The sequence below is a fragment of the Mobula birostris genome, chromosome 21 (genome assembly GCF_030028105.1).
Source record: "Mobula birostris isolate sMobBir1 chromosome 21, sMobBir1.hap1, whole genome shotgun sequence".
Classification (NCBI taxonomy): domain Eukaryota; kingdom Metazoa; phylum Chordata; class Chondrichthyes; order Myliobatiformes; family Myliobatidae; genus Mobula; species Mobula birostris.
In genome coordinates, this window is record NC_092390.1 from 12,289,097 (window position 1) to 12,309,961 (window position 20,865).

Consider the following 20,865-nt stretch of genomic DNA (forward strand, 5'->3'; position numbering starts at 1 on the left):
CAGAAATAATGTATATTTAAAAAGTGAGGTAGTGTTCACGGGTTTAATGTCCATTTAGGAATCGGGTGGCAGAGGGGAAGAAGCTGTTCCTGAATCACTGAGTGTGTGCCTTCAGGCTTCTGTACCTCCTACCTGATGGTAACAGTGAGAAAAGGGCATGCCCTGGGTGCTGGAGGTCCTTAATAATGGATGCTGCCTTTCTGAGACACCGCTCCTTGAAGATGTCCTGGGTACTTTGTAGGCTAGTGCCCAAGATGGAGCCGACTAAATTTACAAGCCTCTGCAGCTTATTTCAGTCCTGTGCAGTAGCCCACCCCCCTCCATACCAGACAGTGATGTGTATTGCTCCAGTCTCCCACGTCTCCCCACGCTCTCACCTACTCGACATCAATCACAGCCCCTTGCTCAATCTAACAAAAAGGTTCATCACATTCACGAGAGATTCTGCAGATGCTGGAAATCCAAGCAATACACACGAAGTGCTGGAGGAACTCAGCAGGTCAAGTAGCATCCATGGAAAAAAGAGTAAACAGTCAAAGTTTTGGACTGAGATGTTTCATCAGGACTGGGGGGGGGGATAAAAAAGATGAGAAGTCAGACAACACACACAGAATGCTGGTGAACGCAGCAGGCCAGGCAGCATCTATAGGAAGAGGTACAGTCGATGTTTCGGGCCAAGACCCTTCGTCAGGTCTAACTGAAAGAAGAGATGGTAAGAGATTTGAGAGGGGGAGGGGGAGATCCAAAATGATAGAAGACAGGAGGGGGAGGGATGGAGCCAACAGCTGGAAAGTTGATTGGCAAAAGGGATACAGAGTTGGAGAAGGGGGAGGATCATGGGACAGGAGGCCTGGGGAGAAAGAAAGGGGGAGGGGAGCCCAGAGGAAGATGGAGAGCAGGCAAGGAGTGATTGTGAGATGGACAGAGAGAGAAGGAAAAAAGGGGAAATAAAAATAAGGGATGGGGTAAAAAGGGGAGGAGGGGCATTAAGGGAAGTTAGAGGTCAATGTTCATGCCATCAGGTTGGAGGCTACCCAGACAGAATATAAGATGTTGTTCCTCCACCTGAGAGTGGCTTCATCTTTACAGTAGAGGAGGCCGTGGATAGACATGTCAGAATGGGAATGGGACATGGAATTAAAATGTGTGGCCACTAGGAGATCCTGCTTTCTCTGGCGGACAGAGCGTAGGCGTTCAGCGAAACGGTCTCCCAGTCTGTCGGGTCTCACCAATATATAGAAGGCCACACCAGGAGCACCGGACACAGTATATCACCCCAGCCGACTCACAGGTGAAGTGTCGCCTCACCTGGAGGGACTGTCTGGGGTCCTGAGTGGTGGTGAGGGAGGAAGTGTAAGGGCAGGTGTAGCACTTAGGCATGAACATTGATTTCTCTAACTTCCGCTAATTCCCCTCCTCCCCTTCTTACCCCATCCCTTATTTATTTTTATTTCCCCCTTTTTCCTTCTCTCTCTCTGTCCCTCTCACAATCACTCCTTGCCTGCTCTCCATCTTCCTCTGGACTCCCCTCTCCCTTTCTCCCCAGGCCTCCTGACCCATGATCCTCCCCCTTCTCCAGCTCTGTATCCCTTTTGCCAATCACCTGTCCAGCTCTTAGCTCCATCCCTTCCCCTCCTGTCTCCTCCGATCATTTCGGATCTACCCCTCCCCTTCCCACTATCCAATCTCTTATTATCTCTTCTTTCAGTTAGTCCTGACGAAGGGTCTCGGCCTGAAACGTCGACTGTACCTCTTCCTAGAGATGCTGCCTGGCCTGCTGCGTTCACCAGCAACTTTGATGTGTTGCTTGGATTTCCAGCATCTGCAGATTTCCTCGTGTTTGCATGCAAAGTCAGAGTAAGGTTCATCACATTATCACCATCTTTTATCAGAAACGGAGGGTTGAATGCACAACCACCTATTTCCAACCACTGTGCCAGTTTCTGAGAATATTCAAAACCTATTTAACTTCTAACTTCAGAGGCTAAATGCATGGCTTTACCAATCAGGAAAGGCTGCTCTTTCTAAAGGCTGCCAATCTTTAACCAGAGAGTCCTCTACTGAACCTCTTCTGATCTGGCTGTACACAATGTTTTCATCTGAGAGGTGGTTATTGATCTAATGTATCCAAGACAACAAAGTTCTCTTAACCCTGTCCCCTCACACATTCCCAGGACAGGGACAGAACAGGTTAGATACAGAGTGAAGCTCCCTCTACGCTGTCCCCTCACACACTCCCAGGACACGGACAGCACAGGTTAGATACAGAGTGAAGCTCCCTCTACACTGTCCCATCACACACTCCCAGGACAGGGACAGCATGGGTTAGATACAGAGTGAAGCTCCCTCTACGCTGTCCCATCACACACTCCCAGGACAGGGACAGCACAGGTTAGAACATAGAACATAGAATAGTACAGCACACAGGCCCTTCGGCCCACAATGTTGTGCCGACCCTCAAACCCTGCCTCCCATATAAGTCCCCACCTTAAATTCCTCCATATACCTGTCTAGTAGTCTCTTAAACTTCACTAGTGTATCTGCCTCCACCACTGACTCAGGCAGTGCATTCCACGCACCAACCACTGAGTAATAAACCTTCCTCTAATATCCCCCTTGAACTTCCTACCCCTTACCTTAAAGCCATGTCCTCTTGTATTGAGCAGTGGTGCCCTGGGGAAGAGGCGCTGGCTATCCACTCTATCTATTCCTCTTATTATCTTGTACACCTCTATCATGTCTCCTCTCATCCTCCTCCTCTCCAAAGAGTAAAGCCCTAGCTCTGTTAGATACAGAGTGAAGCTCTCTACAATGTCCCAGCACACACTCCCAGGACAGGGACAAAACAGGTTAGATACAGAGTGAAGCTCCCTCTACAGTGTCCCATTACACACTCCCAGGACAGGGCCAGCACAGGTTAGATACAGAGTGAAGCTCCCTCTACACTGTCCCATCACACACTCCCAGGACAGGGACAGCACGGGTTAGATACAGAGTGAAGCTCCCTCTACACTGTCCCGTCACACACTCCCAGGACAGGGACAGCACGGGTTAGATACAGAGTGAAGCTCCCTCTACACTGTCCCATCACACACCTCCAGACCAAGGGCAGCGTGGGTTAGATACATAGAACAGTACAGACCCTTCAGCCAATGATGTTGAGATAACCTTTTAACCTGCTCTATGATCAATCTAACAAGTGATTCTGTAGATGGTGGAAATCCACAGCACACTTTCAGAATGGTACAGAAAGACAGTATCTGTGGAAAGACATGCAGTCGATGTTTCAGGCTGAGGCCTCTCATCAAGCAGTGACCCCCACACTTTGTCGAAAACCGTTCATTCAACGCTCTCAGATCACGATCTTCTCGCCCTGTGTTGGTTTTAACCCAAGTAACCAGGAATGAAGGCCTGGCCCAGCCCGAGACTCCATGCCTCGTCTCCTTAGCAATCTTTAATTTCAGAGCATAAAATGATAGGTTTAACTTCCAGTTAGATCTCATCAAGCTGTGACTCCAGTTTGTGGTCAGAATTGTATGGTATCCGGGTGGCTTTGGTTTTGTGTTTTCAGAAAATGGTCAGGATTGGTGATTATCAGAAGCTGTAAAATAGTTGTTTGTTGGGGCATGGTTCAGCTACAGTGGGTGCTGTGTTCCAAAGCTGAAGATTAGATGGTAGGGGAGAAAGGAACTGCAGGCAGATGGAGGGAGGGGAAGGGATGCAGACGCGGAGGATGGAGGAGGAAATGCAGATGGAGGGAAGTAACAAGGTCCAAGCTTCTGAGGGAAGGAGGGAGAGATGGAAATAACTGCTGGACTTGGAGGGATAGTGGAAGGGTGGAGCGAGGTCGAGAGGCAGACTTGCAGGTGGAGAGCAATCAAGAGCCAGGCATGAGGAGAGGAAGGGAGGGACAAAGTCAGACAGGGGGACAGATGGGACGGGAAGAGTGCGGGGTGGGAAAGCATCTAAAAACGTGCATTTGTACAGCACCTTTCAAGACCTCATGGCTTTTTGGCCAGTGAAGCAAATCTTTCCAGAGTGGTTTGATGTGGGGGGATGCAGCACCCAGCAAGCTCTTGCAAATGTGGTGCAATTTGGAGCAGGTCACTCGCCTTAGTGATGATGACTCAGAGAGAAGAGTTGGCCCTGGGACTGTACCTCCAGTGTATTTGATATCCACAAAAATGGCAGACGAGGCCCTGGTCCAATATTTCCTCCCATGAATTTGCACTCCCTCAGTACTTCCTGGAGGGTCAGCCTTGAACGCGGTGCTGTGCAGTGGGGCATAACAGCACAGGTGGAGGCCATTTGGGCCATCAGATTCCTGCTGTCTCTCCGGGGGGGGGAGCAATCCCACCAAATCATTTCCATTTCCTTTTATCCCTAAATCCCTCCCAGTTTTTCAGCCTCCATGCTCATCAATTGCTCCTTTGATTCATGTTGTGACTTTACCTACACGAGGGGCAGTTCACAGTACCCGATTAACCCCAGCCAGGGCGTGGGAGGGAGCTAGAGCCCGTGGGGACGACTGCTTCTTAATCACTGGTGAGGATTTTAACACCACTCACAAAACTCCCCCTGGCCTTCCCTGCGCTCTCTGGATGGAACTGAAGCCTTCACCCCTGAATCTCCTCCTCTCCGTCTCTGAGGCCTTGTTACTATGAAGTGTGGAGACCAGAATTGGGTGCAGTGATTCTATCCGCCTCTTCTGGTAGAAGATTCTGCAGAATGATTGATTCCTTTTGTAAGGGCCGGACTCTGTTTGCCCTAGCACACCCCATTCTTCCGCCCCCACCCCCCACCCCCAAGTTGTCCTTCCTCGACCTGGAATGTTTAAGGCAGTGGTAGATAAGATTTTTTTATAGTTCAGGGTTGAAAGGTTGCAGGGGGTAGACAACTCTAGAGTTGAGGTTACGTATAGAAAGAGCACGGAAACATCAGTACAATGAGTCTCAGCCATTCAACAGGTCCCCATTTAACCAAGATTCAAGTTTATTTGTCACACGTACAACAAAGCACACAGCGAAATCTCTCATTTGTGTTAACAACCAACACACCCAAGGGTGAGCTGGTGGCAGCCAGCAAATTTCGCCGCACATTCCAGTGCCTACAATGCTTCCCAGAACAATACAGAACTCAATAACCAGAAAGCAATGATACAAAAATAAACCCCATTCCTCCCTCCCTCCCTCCCTTCTGTCCTACCCACCCACGTTGTTGTTCCTTTTTGCGCCTTATGGCGTGTTGGGCGGCTTTTTTTTTTGCTGTATCCTTTGTATTTGTTTTTTTTTCACAAGGCTGAGTTGTTAGCTCGATGCTCAACCCACCGTGGATGGAAAGCTTGCAAGGCGCCAGCCGGATTCGAACCCGAGACCTCCGCCTCGAAGTCCAGCGCTGATGCCAGTACACCATCAGCTGGCTACCCACCCACATGCAGTCCTGTAACCCCAGGACAGGCCCCTGGCAGACTCAGACCTGTAGACAATGGACTTTGACCTCCCCAGTGGACTCGTGAAGATTCCCAAACTTGGCTCCGGCCCACGGGCCTTGAATTGCAGACATGCAATTTGTCCCTTGGTCCTTGGCATGGCTACCAGAACAGGCCTCAGACTCCTGCCTCACCGGTACTTGAACCCAGGGTGTCATCAGAACACGGTCCTCTTGCCTGCACAGACCATCGACTCCAGAACCTGCTGACTGTCCAATTCTGTTTTTTAAATTTTTTTATTTATTTTTTTTTTTTTTAATTCGCCCCCACATTTCCAAAGCTTCTCCGGACTCTACCACTGACTCGTACAGAGGTTACTTACAGCTCCACGCATGGCTCGGGGATGTAGGAGGAAACCAGAGAAAGCAATGTGCAATCCTTTTGGAGGAACTGGTTTGCCTGAGCAGTATCTGTGAGCGGAAAGGAACTGCCAACGTTTCCGGTCGAAGCCCTTCGTCGGATCTCAGTGATCAGGGTCCCAATTCTTACTATTTGGAGACACGGTGCAGAACGGGCTCTTCCAGCCCAACGAGCCGCACCATCCCGCAACCCACCTATTTAAACCCTGGCGTAATCACAGGGCAACGTACAGTCACCAATTAACCCACTAACTGGTATATCTTTGGAATGTGGGAGGGAATTGGAGCACCCAGAGGAAACTGTCATGCTCACGGGAAGGATGTACAAACGTCCCACAGATGGTGCCGGAATTGAACTCTGAACTCCGCCTTGCGCTGTAATAGTTGTCGTGCTAAATGCTACGTTACTGTGGCGTCCCATCTGGAACACGGACAATTCCATCCCTCCTACCCCTCCCACAGATACCACTCGACCCACAGAGCTCCTCCAGCAGGTGCTTGTCAACCTGTAGAGCCCTATAGCACAGAAGCAGGCCCTTCAGCCCCTCTAGTCCATGCTTTCCTAGTCCTCTGGGTCTCATCTACCTGCAGCCAGATCGTATTCCTCTCATCCACGTGCCTATTCAAACTCCTCTTCAATGTTACAGTTGAACCAACATCCGCCACCTCCACTTGCTGTTCCAGCTTCCAGCGACTGCAGCCTCCCGTCTCCTGGGTGTCCGGAGGAAATTCGCCTGGGGCACAGGAAGAACGTGCAGACTCAACAGAGACAGCACCGAACCCAGATTGCTGGGTCTGAGGCTGTGTCTCTACCAGCTGCACCAATCTGCCAGTGGATCCGACTGACCGCGATTTCCGCTGTAGATTTATTCGTCACATGTACGGTGAAATGCGCCCTTTGTGTTAACAGCCAGCCCACCCAAGGACTTGCTGGGAGCAGTCCACAAGTATCACCTCACATTCCAGTGCCAACGTAGCATGCCCACAGTGTTCAGCAGAACAATGCAGAACGTGCCAAGCAACAACAGTGAAACAAGACCCGTTTTCCCCCTCCTGAAAGCACATACACAGTCCTCCAACCCCCAGGACGGGCTGTCTTCTTTGGCCTGCAGCCTCTGAACGGCAGGGGGACTTGGTGTCCTGCTCCTGATTCTCGTTTGCGTGGATTGAGCGAGCAATGGCTCGTGAGATCTGATGCACGTGAGCTTCCAGGGCAGCACGTAGCCCAGCACTTCATAGTGCCAGCTCTGTGATCAGGGTTTAATTCCGGCTGCTGTCCTTAAGGAGTTTGTACGTTTTATTTTCCCCCCCTAACTGTTTGAGTTTCCTTTCATTGCTCCAGTGCCCTCCCTTAGTCTAAAGACGTATGGGTATGGGTTAGGGTTAGCAAGTTGTGGGCATGCTACGCTTGAGCTGAAAACCTGGCGACTCTTGCAGCGACCCACAGCACATCTCAGACCGTTGGCTGGCGATTCCAGCGATACATTTCAGTGTACGTTTTGATGTGCGTGTGACAAATACAGCTAATCTTTAAATCTTAACAAGAAATCTTCCCTCCCCAGGGACCAGTGATGAACTCATTCATCACCGGACGAGCAAATGCCCGTGGGGTCGACCTCAACCGCAACTTTCCTGACCTGCACCTGGTCATGCAGAAGCTGGAGGGCAGGAACCACCACATCCCGCTTGACAGCAACTGGGAGCAGCAGGTGAGTTGGTTCATCAAGACCTTCCAGGGTGATTTTACCCCCAAGGACTGCCAGGTCCCTTGGAAGCTTTGAGAGAGCCTTTGGTTTCTCAAGCTGTGACACATGCACCAGAATCCAATTTATTAAATTAATGGTGTGTGGAACAGATCAGGACTGGACTGCCAGCTTCGGACAACAGGGTAGCGTAATGCTGTTACAGCTCCAGCGACCCGAGTTCATTTCCGCCACTGTCTGTAAGCAGTTTGTACGTTCTCCCCGTGACTGCATGGGTTTCCTCCGGATGCTCCAGTTTCCTCCCATCTTCCAAAGAGATTAGAGTTAGTGGGTTAATTGGTCACGTGGGTGTGATTGGGCAGCGTGGGCTCGTTGGGCCTGTTACTGTGCTGTATCTCAATCTCTAAAGTCATGACCAGAATGAAAATTTATATTTATATAAAAAAAAAGTTTGACCATAAAATCTTGAGGTAGCTTAACAGTGAGTTCAGAGTGACTCAAATAGTTTGCCACCTTGCTCTGAGGGAGGGATGTCTGCTGTCTATCATTAGTGAGGTTTATGGAGAAGGGTGGGGGTGGGGGGGTTAATGGCGTTAAGTCAGGAGGAACCATTTCCAGTGGCCTCCAAGCTGAGATGGTGAAGAGGAATGTTTTAGTCCAGAAGATACTGCTGGAAAAGCTTGTGGAAACAGATTCCAAACCAATTTTAGAAATTAAATTGGATAAATACCCAGTGTTGGTAAAACGAGGGAAAAAGCGAGGGGGAGTAGAGCTCATTTGAGTCACCTGGACCATTAATCTTCCATCAATGTTAACTCTTCCCAAGTCCCCCCCCGCCCTCTCAGATTCTAAATCCAACCTATCAATGCAACTACAAAAAAAGGTAAACCAACAGCTGTACTTCAATGGGAGTTTGAGGAGATTTGGATGTCACCAAAAACTCTGGCAAATTTCTATAGACCTCTGGTGGAGAGCATTCTGACTGGTCGCATCATTGTTCTGGTACGAACACACCAATCCACAAACACAAGAGGCTGTAGAGGGTTGTAGTCTCGGCCATCTCCAACAAACCACCCCACCATTTTCATCAGGTGGCTCCTTAAGAAAGCAGCATCTGTCATTAAAGGCCCTCGCTGTCTGTGACATGCCCTCTTCTCATTACTACCATCAGGTAGGAGGTGCAGTAGCCTGAAGATGCACACTCTCAATGTTTTTAGGAACAGCTTCTTTCCCCTCCCATCAGATTTCTGAATGGTCCATTAAACCTACCTCATTACTTTGCACTACCTATTTCCTTGTTGTAACTTGTAGTTACGTTGTGTATCACAATCTTTATTATCACTGATGTGGGTTGTCAATTTTGCTGACTCGTATTCTAGATCTCACCCAAAACAGTGGGAGCAATTTGCAGGGGAAGCTAACCCACCAATTTGCATATCTTTGAGGTGTGGGTGGAAACTGAAGCGTGCAGGATGAACTCTTGAGGTCACGGGGGAGCGTGCAAACTCCACACAGACAGTGCAGGAGGCCAGGATCAAATGTGGGTTGGGTCACTGGAGCTGTGAGACTGTAACTATCAACTCAGAATCTGGTTTACTATCGCTGATTTGTCTGACATGGAATTTGTTGTTCTTACGACAGCAGCACAATGCAATGATGTAAGATGTCTATAAAACTTGTAAAAATGAGTAAGTAGTGCAGGAAAAATTTGTATAACAAGTTCATGGACCGTTCAGAGATCTGCTGGTGGAGGGGAAGAAGCTGTTTCTGAATCATAGAGTGTGCCTCTTCAGACTCCTGTACCTCCTTCCCGATGGTATGGAAGAGGGCATGTCAGCTAGCACAGACATGATGGGTCAAATAGCCTCTGCCTATGCTGTACTGTGAATGGCTTTGGCGTCCTTGTGAGCCCAGTCTGACACCAACAGATTCTCTCTCAATTTCCCTCTGAGCTGAGCTAGATAGCCCCTTCATTACAGGAACGCTGGATAGTAATTTAGATTTTTTTTAGAATATGAGGACACGCAGTCCTCTTATTGTCATTTAGTAATGCATGCATTAAGAAATGATACAATTTGTTCCTTCAGAATGATATCACAGAAACATAAGACAAACCAAGACTAAAAAAACTGACAAAAACCACACAATTATAACATATAGTTACAACAGTGCAAAGCAATACCGTAATTTGATAGAAGAACAGGCCATAGGTCTCAAAGTCTCTTGAAAGTCCCATCATCTCATGCAGACAGTTGAAGGAAGAAAACTCTTCCTGCCATGAGCTTCCAGCGCCGCAAACTTGCCAATGCAGCATCCTGGAAGCACCTGACCACAGTCTGATTCTCAGTCCGTCCAAAAACTTCGAGCCTCCGACCAGCTCTCCGACACCGAGTGCCATCTCCGCCGAGTGCTTCGACCCCGGCCCCGGCAATAGGCAAAGCCGAGGATTTGGGGCCTTCCCCTCTGGAGATTCTCGATCGTGCAGTGGCAGCTAAGCGGGCATTTCATAATTGTTGGGGACGTTGAGGTTAACAGTATAAAGCTATAGATACTTTATTGATCCCCAGGGAAATTAGTGTCAGTATTACAAGTGCACGGATATATAAATATTAGAAGAGAAGAACAAAGAAAAGTTGCCTCAAACAGTCTAATGAGGGGGAGATCATCACTTCCCTGGCTATAGGTTGGCTCATTCTACAGCCTAATGGTCGAGGGTAAGAATGACCTCATATAGCACTCTTTTGGGTGAGAGCTAGAATTCAAATCAGCAAAATTCACAGCCCATGTCAGTGAGAATAAACACATTTGTCTTGATCTATTACCAGAAGTGCTCTCTGTCCAGCCAAGGCGGCATGTAGAGGGTGAGAAACATTGTCCAGAATTGCCAGGATTTTCTGTAGGGTCCTCTGTTCTATCACAGCCTCCAGTGTGTCCAGTTTGACACCTGTGACAGAGCCAGCCTTTCTAACCAGGTTATTGAGCCTGTTGGCATCACCAGTGTTGATGCCATTGTCCTGGCACACCACCGCACAGAAAATTGTGCTGATGACATCCGACTAGTCGAACATGTGAAGGAGGGGCCTGCATACTCCATTAGTCAGGGTTTCAACATTCTTAACTGCATCCTCCCTCTCCCTGCAACAGCTGTCTTTAACATTAACCTCTCGAGGGAGTTCTCAGCTGGGACATCAAACACAATTTGGCACCAAGCTACCTGCTAGATTTAGAGGCCCAGCGTTTTCAGTGAATCAGGCCTTGAGGAAAATCAGGGTCAGGTTTAATGTCACTGGCAAGACACACAAAATGCTGGAGGAAGTCAGCAAACCAGGCAGCGTCTATGGAAAAGAGTGAAGAGTCAGCATTTTGGGCCGGGACTCTTCACCAGTCCCGATGAAGGGTCTCGGCCTGAAACATTGACTGTTTACTCTTTTCCATAGATGCTGCCTGGCCTGCTGAGTTCCTCCAGCATTTTGTGTGTGTGTGTGTGTGTGTGTTGCTTGGAGTTCCAGCATCTGTAGATTTTCTCATCTTAATATCACTGCCGCACGTTGTGAAATTTGTTGTTTTGTGGCGGTAGTGCATAATAATAATAATAATAAAAAAACTAAAATAAGAAATGGCTTTTTTAATTAATGTAAAAAGAGCAAAAAAGATATTTGAGACAGATGAAATGGACATCACTTGAACACTAGATATTCCAATGTTGATAAGGGCAAGGAGAGAGAGCAAACTTAAGGGATGCTGGGGAGTTTAAGAGCTGTAGGAAATGGCACCCCTCCAAGAGAATCATAACTTTGTTGTGGTTTGGAGGCTTGTGTGTCTCAGACCCAGAGAGTGATGTTGGCTGGAGTCAGGGCTCTATGCTTTCCCTTTTGGCAAGGTCACCCATGCCAAACATGTCAAAGGTTAGAGGCCAGATTAAGTGTGGTCCACCACTCCTCCAGGTTTGGGGGTTCAGCTCAGGGCTAATGACCCCGACAGATAACACAAAATCGTCACGGAAACAGCAATGAAGAATACTTCTACATCTGGGTGTGACGGTGTTCCTGAGTCTCCAGCTGGGTCTTGCACGTCTGACAAGGAGTGAAAACCGAGAGGAAACTGCTCACACAATGGAGGAAGCTCTGGGCACCACCAGAGATGGATGACCTTCATTACTGCCCTAAACACCAGCCGTGTAATGGCCAGTAAGAAAGTAGGAGGCAGCACCACTGAAATACAGCACAGAAACAGGCCCTTCGGCCCAACTCATCCCTGCTGTTCACCCGTGAGTTCCCTTGCTCACAATTTGTATGTATTTTTCTAAACTTGTCCAATATAATCTAAGTTTAGATAAGCTTGATTTGTCAATGTATTTTGCCAATGTGGGAGGAGAAGATGGCACGACGCAGCGCGCGCGGCCGTTCCGAATGATATCGTATCTGTGAAGTAGGATGCTGTGCACAAACCTGATTTGATAGAGACAGTCGTGAAGAAGCATGGAGGAACATCTGGACTAACTTCTGAAATGCCTGCTTCGCTGCTACTGTGTGATTGAGAATCTCCGGAGGGGAAGGCCCCAAATCCTCGGCCTTGCCTGTTGCCGGGGCGGGGGTCAATGTGCTCGGCAGAGATGGTGCTCGGTGTCGGAGAGCTGGTCGGAGGCTCGGAGTTTTTCGGACGGACTCTGAGTCGGACTGTGGTTGGATGCTTCCGGGATGCTGCACCGGCAAGTTGGCGGCGCTGGAGGTTCACCGTCTGCGTGAGATGATGGGACTTTCGAGAGACTTTGAGACTTTACCGTGCCCATGGTCTGTTCTTATCAAATTACGGTATTGCTTTGCACTGTTGTAACCATATGTTATAATTATGTGGTTTTGTCAGTTTTTCAGTCTTGATTTATCATGTGTTTCTGTGATATCATTCTGGGAAAAACATTGTATCATTTCTTAATGCATGCATTACTAAATGACAATAAAAGAGGACTGCATGTCCTCATAATCTGTATCTAATTTTGAAACGGTGACATGAGGAAATCTGCAGATGCTGGAATTTCAAGCAACACACATAAAAATTGCTGGTGAACGCAGCAGGCCAGGCAGCATCAAAGACGGTGAAATATGTTTGCAGCAGTGACCAATACGGTCTGAGGGTGTGCTGGGGGCAGCCCGCGAGTGTCATCGTGCTTCCAGCGCCAACATAGCATGCCCACAACTTACTAACCCTAACCCGTATGTCTTTATAGAGTGGGATGAAACTGGAGAAGTCTTGAATTAAATGCAGGTCGCTGGCATTACACTCGCTACTGCGTTACAGTCAGTATCGAGGGATCCCCAAGCGTAGTGGAACCCTGGGAGTAGAGGGGTGGCCCCACCCTGGTGACCGTGTGATGTTTCTCGTCCTGGGCAGGTGGAGCGGGAGACGTACGCCATCATCCGCTGGCTGCAGAGCTATAACTTCATTCTATCCGCCAATCTGCACGGAGGAGCCGTGGTGGCGAACTACCCCTTCGATAAGGCCCAGGGACAGGCTGGACACAGGCTATACAGGCCCAGCATCTCCAGCACTCCCGATCATGAGCTCTTCCAGAAGGTAAGGGTGTATCCCACCACTTGCCTGTGATTGATTCATGGGTAGGTTTGGCAAGTGAGGCCTCTTTGCTGTGATAATTGCGTGGTAGGTAGAGGCAGCTATGTTGAGTGCAGCAACAATCCTGGGAGAGTAATACACACAAAATGCTGGAAGAAAAGGCCTGTAATGTGCTGTAGTTTCCTATGGTCTAACTCGGCGTGTCAGGCCGCGTCTATGGAGAGCAATAAACGGCTGGCGTTTCCAGCTGAGGCTTTTCATCAGGACGGGAAAGGAAGGGGGAAGAAGCCCAAATGAGTGGTGATGAACCTAAACACAGATTCTGCAGATGACTCAACCTTGAGTAAGATATACAAAATGATGAAGGAGCTCAGCAGACTGGCAGCATCTATGGGGATGGGGGGAGGGCAATAGACATGCAATGATTTGGAGAGCTTTCATCAGAACTGGGAAGGATGGTGGCAAAAGCCAGAAAAAGGTGTGGGGGGGGGGTGAGAGAGGAGTTTGTTCCCCCGCTCTTTCCATGATCCAGTGTCCTCTCCAATCAGGTTCCTTATTCTTCAGCCATTTCATCTTCCATATATCCCCACCCAGCTTCTTGCTTCAACCATCACCCACCTACCTCCCCCCTCACTTATCACACCCCAACTTGTCCTCCTCTTCCTCTTCCAACCTTCTGATTCTGGCATCTTCTCCCTTCCAGGTGGGTCTCAGCCACTTAGTCATTTCCGTAGATGCTGCCTGACTTGCAATTTGTGTGTTACTAATGATTTGCTTTTGTGAGTCACATACGTTCCGGTTTCATTATCAGATATACTTGTCATATTTTCACCAAAACATAATGGTGAAATGTGTTGTTTGCGTTAATAACCAACACACCCAGGGTTGTGCTGAGGACAGCTGTCCTCGCATTTGGGCACCGACATCATGCCCACAATGTTTCACAGAACAACACAAGCAAAACATCCCACCCAGACCTCCAAGGCCAGTTCAGGCATCCAGCCCTTGGCCTGGGGCCTGTGAGCCTTGCAGACTGCTGGCCAGGGCATCGGGCAGAGTGAACCTCCCTCACCCTCCCAGCAGCATTCCTCATTAGAAATGGTACCTGAGATATTCAGGGTCTGTCCGAGCGATCAGAACAGACACTGGTTTAAATGTCTTCTCACTTGGGCTTGACAAAGTATCTTGAGGAATGGTGTTAAAGCCATATCATGGACACAGGCCCTTAAAACCAATTCATCCAAGGTATCTAACCAGGCTGGTCCCAATTGGCCCATATCCCACTAAAGGTTAAGTCTAAACCTTTTCCTATCCGCATGCCTGTTCAAATGCTTTTTATTTTACCGGACTCTACCATTCCTCTGGCAGCTGGGCCCATTAGGTAGGTAGGTGTGTGTGTGTGTGTGTGTCTCCTTTAAATCTTTCACCTCCCCTCACATTTAGTCTTCCATGTATCCCCTCCCAGCTTCCTGCGTAGTCCCCTCTTTGCCCTCTAGTTTTGGACTCCCTTACCCTGTATCCTGGGGGGAAAATTGTGCCTATCTACCATATTACCTCCCTCCCCGCCCCCCCCAACCCCTGCCATCATCTTATAAACCTCTATAAGGTGACCCCCCCCCCAACCTCTTTTGCTCAAGAGCAAACAGTTCCAGCCCATCTATTCAAGCTTAATCGGATCCACCCTACGGCTTGCCGACCAGCATTGTGCCCAGTACTCCAAATGCAATGCCCCTGTCATCTTGTGCAGCTCTAAGATTACTTCCCAGACTCTTGTACTCAATGCCATGACCAGTGAAGTCAGGTGCTTCAAACACCCTCATCACAAACACAGTCTGCAGATGCTGGAAATCCAGAGCAACACACATAGACACACACACAGCTGGAGGAACTCGGGTCAGGCAGCATCTATGGGGGGGGGGGGAATGGGTAACTTTTCAGGCTAAGACCCTTCTTCAGGACCGAGAAGGAAGGGGGAAGATGCAAAAATAAAAATGTGGAGCAAAGGCAAATTTGTTTACCGGAAGGAGAAATCTATATTCATGCCATCAGGTTGGAGGGAACCCAGATGGAATATAAGATGTTGCTCCTCCACCCTGAGGCTCAGGAGTAGGCAGTGGATCAACACACAGGAATGGGGATCTGAATTAAAATGTTTGGCCACCAGGCAGTCCCATTTGTGGCAGATGGAGCCACCTTCATCACCCTGTCTACTCATGTCACCACAAGGCCCTGAATGGCGAATACAGATGGGTTTACAAATGGGTGTTTGTAACAGAGGGTTTTGGAAGTAAACTGTAAATGACCAGCAGTGATATCTCATTGAGGGGTTTGGAAGGGATATGTGATTGGGATATCAAGCAACTATTGGGTGTAAGGTGGTTTCTGATTGATTCAGTACGGTTTAAAATGGCGGGACGGAGCACATGTGACAGCTCTCTGGTGGTTCAAAAGGCCAGGAATGCGACTAAAAGCATTGCTAATAACACCTTTCCTGAGGTAAACTGTGGTAAATTATCACTGCAAACAATGAAGAGGTGAGTGAAGGCGAAGCGAGCTCGAGGGATGAGCGTCGCTGTGCATTGCAGAATCGACGCAAGTGGAGTGAGCCCTTTGGAGAAGCGGGGTCCAGGGGAGGCAGAGGAGTTTCAGTATCCTTACAGCTAGCCCGGCTGCGAGGCTGGATCGCTTTGGTCACCGAGCTGATTTGGAGAAATGGAGAGCGGCTTCGGGCTGGGTGGTGAAGTCTGAGTCACTGGCAGCATGTTCTAGGCCCAGAGCCTTTCGCTGTAGCAGTGCCCGGGTCCTAGTGCGGGGTATGATGCGCTGTTTGGACAATTTAAACAATATGGTGCGCAAACAGGGCGTCGGGATCAGAGGTGAGGGCCGAATTCGCTCACTCCCCTGCAATGGTCACTCCTCTTTCCATGGAGCTGAGGCTATGAAGACTGCCCCAGCTGCCGTACTCCTAATACGATGGACTAATACAGAGGCTCGGGCCTACTCAGGCCTGTGCGGAGTTCGTATCCAAGGACTCATTGTGGTTTGGAACGTTGTTGCTCACTTCTGTTGTTTGCATGATTTGTGTCTCTTTTTCTCCCCCCTTCTTTGCACATCCGGTGGTGGTCTTTATTTATTTATTTTTTAATTGCGTTCTTTCGGGCTTCTTGCTTTGTAAGCGAACAAATCTCAAGGTTGTGTAATTTGATAATATTGTAAATGTACTTGAATACTTGGGCAAACAAGAGGAATTCTGCAGATGCTGGAAATTCAAGCAACACACATCAAAGTTGTTGGTGAACACAGCAGGCCAGGCAGCATCTCTAGGAAGAGGTACAGTTGACGTTTCGGGCCGAGACCCTTCGTCAGGACTAACTGAAGGAAGAGTGAGTAAGGGATATGAAAGTTGGAGGGGGAGGGGGAGATCCAAAATGATAGGAGAAGACAGGAGGGGGGAGGGATGGAGCCAAGAGCTGGACAGGTGATTGGCAAAAGGGATACGAGAGGATCATGGGACAGGAGGTCCGGGAAGAAAGACAAGGGGTGGGGGGGGACCCAGAGGATGGGCAAGGGGTATATTCAGAGGGACAGAGGGAGAAAAAGGAGAGTGAGAGAAAGAATGTGTGTATAAAAATAAATAACAGATGCGGTACGAGGGGGAGGTGGGGCATTAGCGGAAGTTAGAGAAGTCAATGTTCATGCCATCAGGTTGGAGGCTACCCGAACGGAATATAAGATGTTGTTCCTCCAACCTGAGTGTGGCTTCATCTTTACAATAGAGGAGGCCGTGGATAGACATGTCAGAATGGGGATGAGATGTGGAATTAAAATGTGTGGCCACTGGGAGATCCTGCTTTCTCTGGCGGACAGAGCGTAGGTGTTCAGCAAAGCGGTCTCCCAGTCTGCGTCGGGTCTCGCCAATATGTAGAAGGCCACATCGGGAGCACCGGATGCAGTATATCACCCCAGTCGACTCACAGGTGAAGTGTCGCCTCACCTGGAAGAACTGTCTGGGGCCCTGAATGGTGGTAAGGGAGGAAGTGTAAGGGCATGTGTAGCTCTTGTTCCGCTTACACGGATAAGTGCCGGGAGGGAGATCAGTGGGGAGGGATGGGGGGGGGGGGAAACGAATGGACAAGGGAGTCGCGTAGGGAGCGATCCCTGCGGAAAGCAGAGGGGGGTGGGGAGGGAAAGATGTGCTTAGTGGTGGGATCCCGTTGGAGGTGGCGGAAGTTACGGAGAATTATATGTTGGACCCGGAGGCCGGTGGGTGAGGACCAGGGGAACCCTATTCCTAGTGGGGTGGCGGGAGGATGGAGTGACAGCAGATGTACGCAAAATGGGGGAGATGCGTTTATTCTAGGACGAGGGAGATGTCCTCCTTTTTTTTAAAGAAAGGGGCTTCCCTTCGTCCACTATCAACTCTGCTCTCAAACGCATCTTCCCCCATTTCACGTACATCTGCTCTCACTCCATCCTCCCGCCACCCCACTAGGAATAGGGTTCCCCTGGTCCTCACCTACCACCTCACCGGCCTCCGGGTCCAACATATAATTCTCCGTAACTTCCGCCAGCTCCAACGGGATCCCACCACTAAGCACATCTTTCCCTCCGCCCCCCCTCTGCTTTCTGCAGGGATCGCTCCCTACACGATTCCCTTGTCCATTCGTCCCCCCCATCCCTCCCCACTGATCTCCCTCCTGGCACTTATCCTTGTAAGCGGAACAAGTGCTACACATGCCCTTACACTTCCTCCCTTACCACCATTCAGGGCCCCAGACAGTCCTTCCAGGTGAGGCGACACTTCACCTGTGAGTCGGCTGGGATGATATACTGCGTCCGGTGCTCCCGATGTGGCCTTTTATATATTGGCGAGACCTGACGCAGACTGGGAGACTGCTTTGCTGAACACCTATGCTCTGTCCGCCAGAGAAAGCAGGACCTCCCAGTGGCCACACATTTTAATTCCACATCCATTCCCATTCTGACATGTCTATCCACGGCCTCCTCTACTGTAAAGTTGAAGCCACACTCAGGTTGGAGGAACAACACCTTATATTCTGTCTGGGTAGCCTCCAACCTGATGGCATGAACATCAACTTCTCTAACTTATGCTAATACCCCACCTCCCCCCTCGTACCCCATCCGTTATTTATTTTTATACACACATTCTTTCTCTCACTCTCCTTTTTCTCCCTCTGTTCCTCTAACTATACCCCTTGCCCATCCTCTGGGTCCCCCCCCCTTGTCTTTCTCCCCGGACCTCCTGTCCCATGATCCTCTCGTATCCCCTTTTCCAATCACTGGTCCAGCTCTTTCCATCCCTCCCCCTCCTGTCTTCTCCTATCATTTTGGATCTCCCCCTCCCCCTCCCACTTTCAAATCCCTTACTCACTCTTCCTTCAGTTAGTCCTGACGAAGGGTCTCGGCCTGAAACGTCGACTGTACCTCTTCCTACAGATGCTGCCTGAATATTTGGGCAAGTGGTTTGCAAAGGGAGCGATTTGTGTTCATTACATGGTTGTTCTCCACTAGAGGGAGCAGTTGTGGGCAGAACCTGGGTTCATCTTTCAATTGGTGAAAATCATGATTACATCCTGGATCAGACCCTGGTTTAAGATGGCACTGGTGAATACAGCTAAATACTTTTTCTGGTTACAATTTCTGGGAAACGATCTCCGTGGAGATTGGAGAGATGAGGTCTGTCCACCAAAACAGAGCCAGTTCCGGGCCAAGAGGTTATCAAAACAACAATTCCTACGTCCTTGAGCAAGGAATGACCCAATTTTGGGGCGATTTAAATGCCAGGCAAGATTAAAAAGGCAAGATGTCAGGACCAGTGGTGAGGGTCGGGCCAGTTCTGGTTACGGATCTGTAAGGTTTATTTGTCTCTGCGCTCACCTGAGACTGTGATGCCTGAGTTTGACTGTGGACTTGCTTTCGTTCAGAAAGCTACTTGCCTATTTTATTGTTTGTATGATTTGTTTTTCTCTCTCTACACACTGGGTGTTTCACTGTCCTCTTTTTAATGAGCTCTTTCGGGTTTCTTTGTTTTGTGGTTCCCTAAATCTGGAGGTTATATAATGTACACATACTTTGATAATGTATTTTGAACTTTGAATCTGTTCACTGAGGAAAGCACAGTGACCCTGTGATCGAATGATAAACACAGATTATGTAGATTCTGGAAATCCAGAGCAACAGCAACAAAATGCTGGAGGAACTCAGCAGGTCAGGCAGCATCCACAGAAGGGAATAACAGTCGATGTTTTGGGCTAACACTCTACTTCATCCCATTAATCCTATTGGATGGTCTTCACCAAAAACATTGATTATCTATTCCCCTCAATAGCTGCTGCCTGACCTGCTGAGCTCCTTCAGCATTGTGTGTTGTTCTGGGATGGAATGAGCCATTCTTGCTGAGTCTGGTTCTCATTACAGCAGATCAGTGGCTAAGAGAACTTGAATGCCTCCTCTTTTCTGTAGAGGGAGCTTCACTCTGTATCTAACCCATGCTGTCCCTGTCCTGGGAATGTGTGATGGGACAGTGTAGAGGGAGCTTCACTCTGTATCTAACCCATGCTGTCCCTGTCCTGGGGGTGTGTGATGGGACAGTGTAGAGGGAGATTCACTCTGTATCTAACCCGTGCTGTCCCTGCCCTGGGGGTGTGTGATGGGACAGTGTAGAGGGAGATTCACTCTGTATCTAACCCGTGCTGTCCCTGTCCCGGGAGTGTGTGATGGGACAGTGTAGAGGGAGCTTCACTCTGTATCTAACCCGTGCTGTCCCTGTCCTGGGAGTGTGTGATGGGTCAGTGTAGAGGGAGCTTCACTCTGTATCTAACCCGTGCTGTCCCTGTCCTGGGAGTGTGTGATGGGTCAGTGTGGAGGGAGATTCACTCTGTATCTAACCTGTACTGTCCCTGTCCTGGGAGTGTGTGATGGGTCAGTGTGGAGGGAGATTCACTCTGTATCTAACCTGTACTGTCCCTGACTTGGGAGTGTGTGATGGGACAGTGTGGAGGGAGATTCACTCTGTATCTAACCCAGCTGTCCCTGCCCTGAGAGTGGCTGACTTCAGATTCCAGATTTGGTGGTAATTACTAAGAATTGTTTTCATAATTACAGTATTGAGAATTGTTTGTGTGAACATTAGGAACATAGTGTTTCTAACTCTAGAAAATTATCTGTCTTTGTCTTTTCCCCCTCTTCCAGCTTGCCCGCATCTACTCCTTTGCCCATGGGTGGATGCACAGTGGGACCAACTGTGGAGATTACTTTCCCGATGGGATTACCAATGGAGCCAGCTGGTACTCGCTTGCGAGAGGTGAGATCCTCTGTTCTGTGGTGCTGTATCCGTGGCCTGTTAAGGGAGAGAAATGGCAGGGCAGGGAGATTCCAGACGGCATGTACTGAGTCTCTGCTGGCTCTCGGAATAACCCCCTCACTCCCACTTTCCCCACTAATTGTCCTGAAACTGCAAAGTTGAGCTAAATTAACAGGCGGGACTGCCAGGGCTGTGATCTCAGGATTGCTACATGTGCCACGTGCTGGTGAGGCCAGAAATAGGAAGATTGTACAGTTTAACACATGGCTAAGCAGTTGGTGTAGGAGAGAGGGGTTGGATTTTTTTTCTTTTTTTTTTTTTTGATCATTGGCCTCTCTTCCAGGGAAGGTGGGATCTGTAGAGAAGAACAACACACACAAAATGCTGGAAAAACTCAGCAGGCCAGGCAGAATCTACGGAAAG

The 20,865-nt window shown here is 49.1% G+C and overlaps 1 protein-coding gene across 1 annotated transcript in view; it reads left to right on the plus strand.

Moving 5' to 3' along the window:
* Positions 1–20,865, plus strand: part of cpn1 (carboxypeptidase N, polypeptide 1) — a 50,291-nt gene that overhangs the window by 13,326 nt on the left and 16,100 nt on the right. The window contains exons 3-5 of the mRNA XM_072238947.1: positions 7,410–7,556; positions 12,939–13,121; positions 20,331–20,442. Of these exons, the coding sequence (XP_072095048.1) occupies positions 7,410–7,556; positions 12,939–13,121; positions 20,331–20,442 (442 nt within the window). The remainder of the gene's footprint in view (positions 1–7,409; positions 7,557–12,938; positions 13,122–20,330; positions 20,443–20,865) is intronic.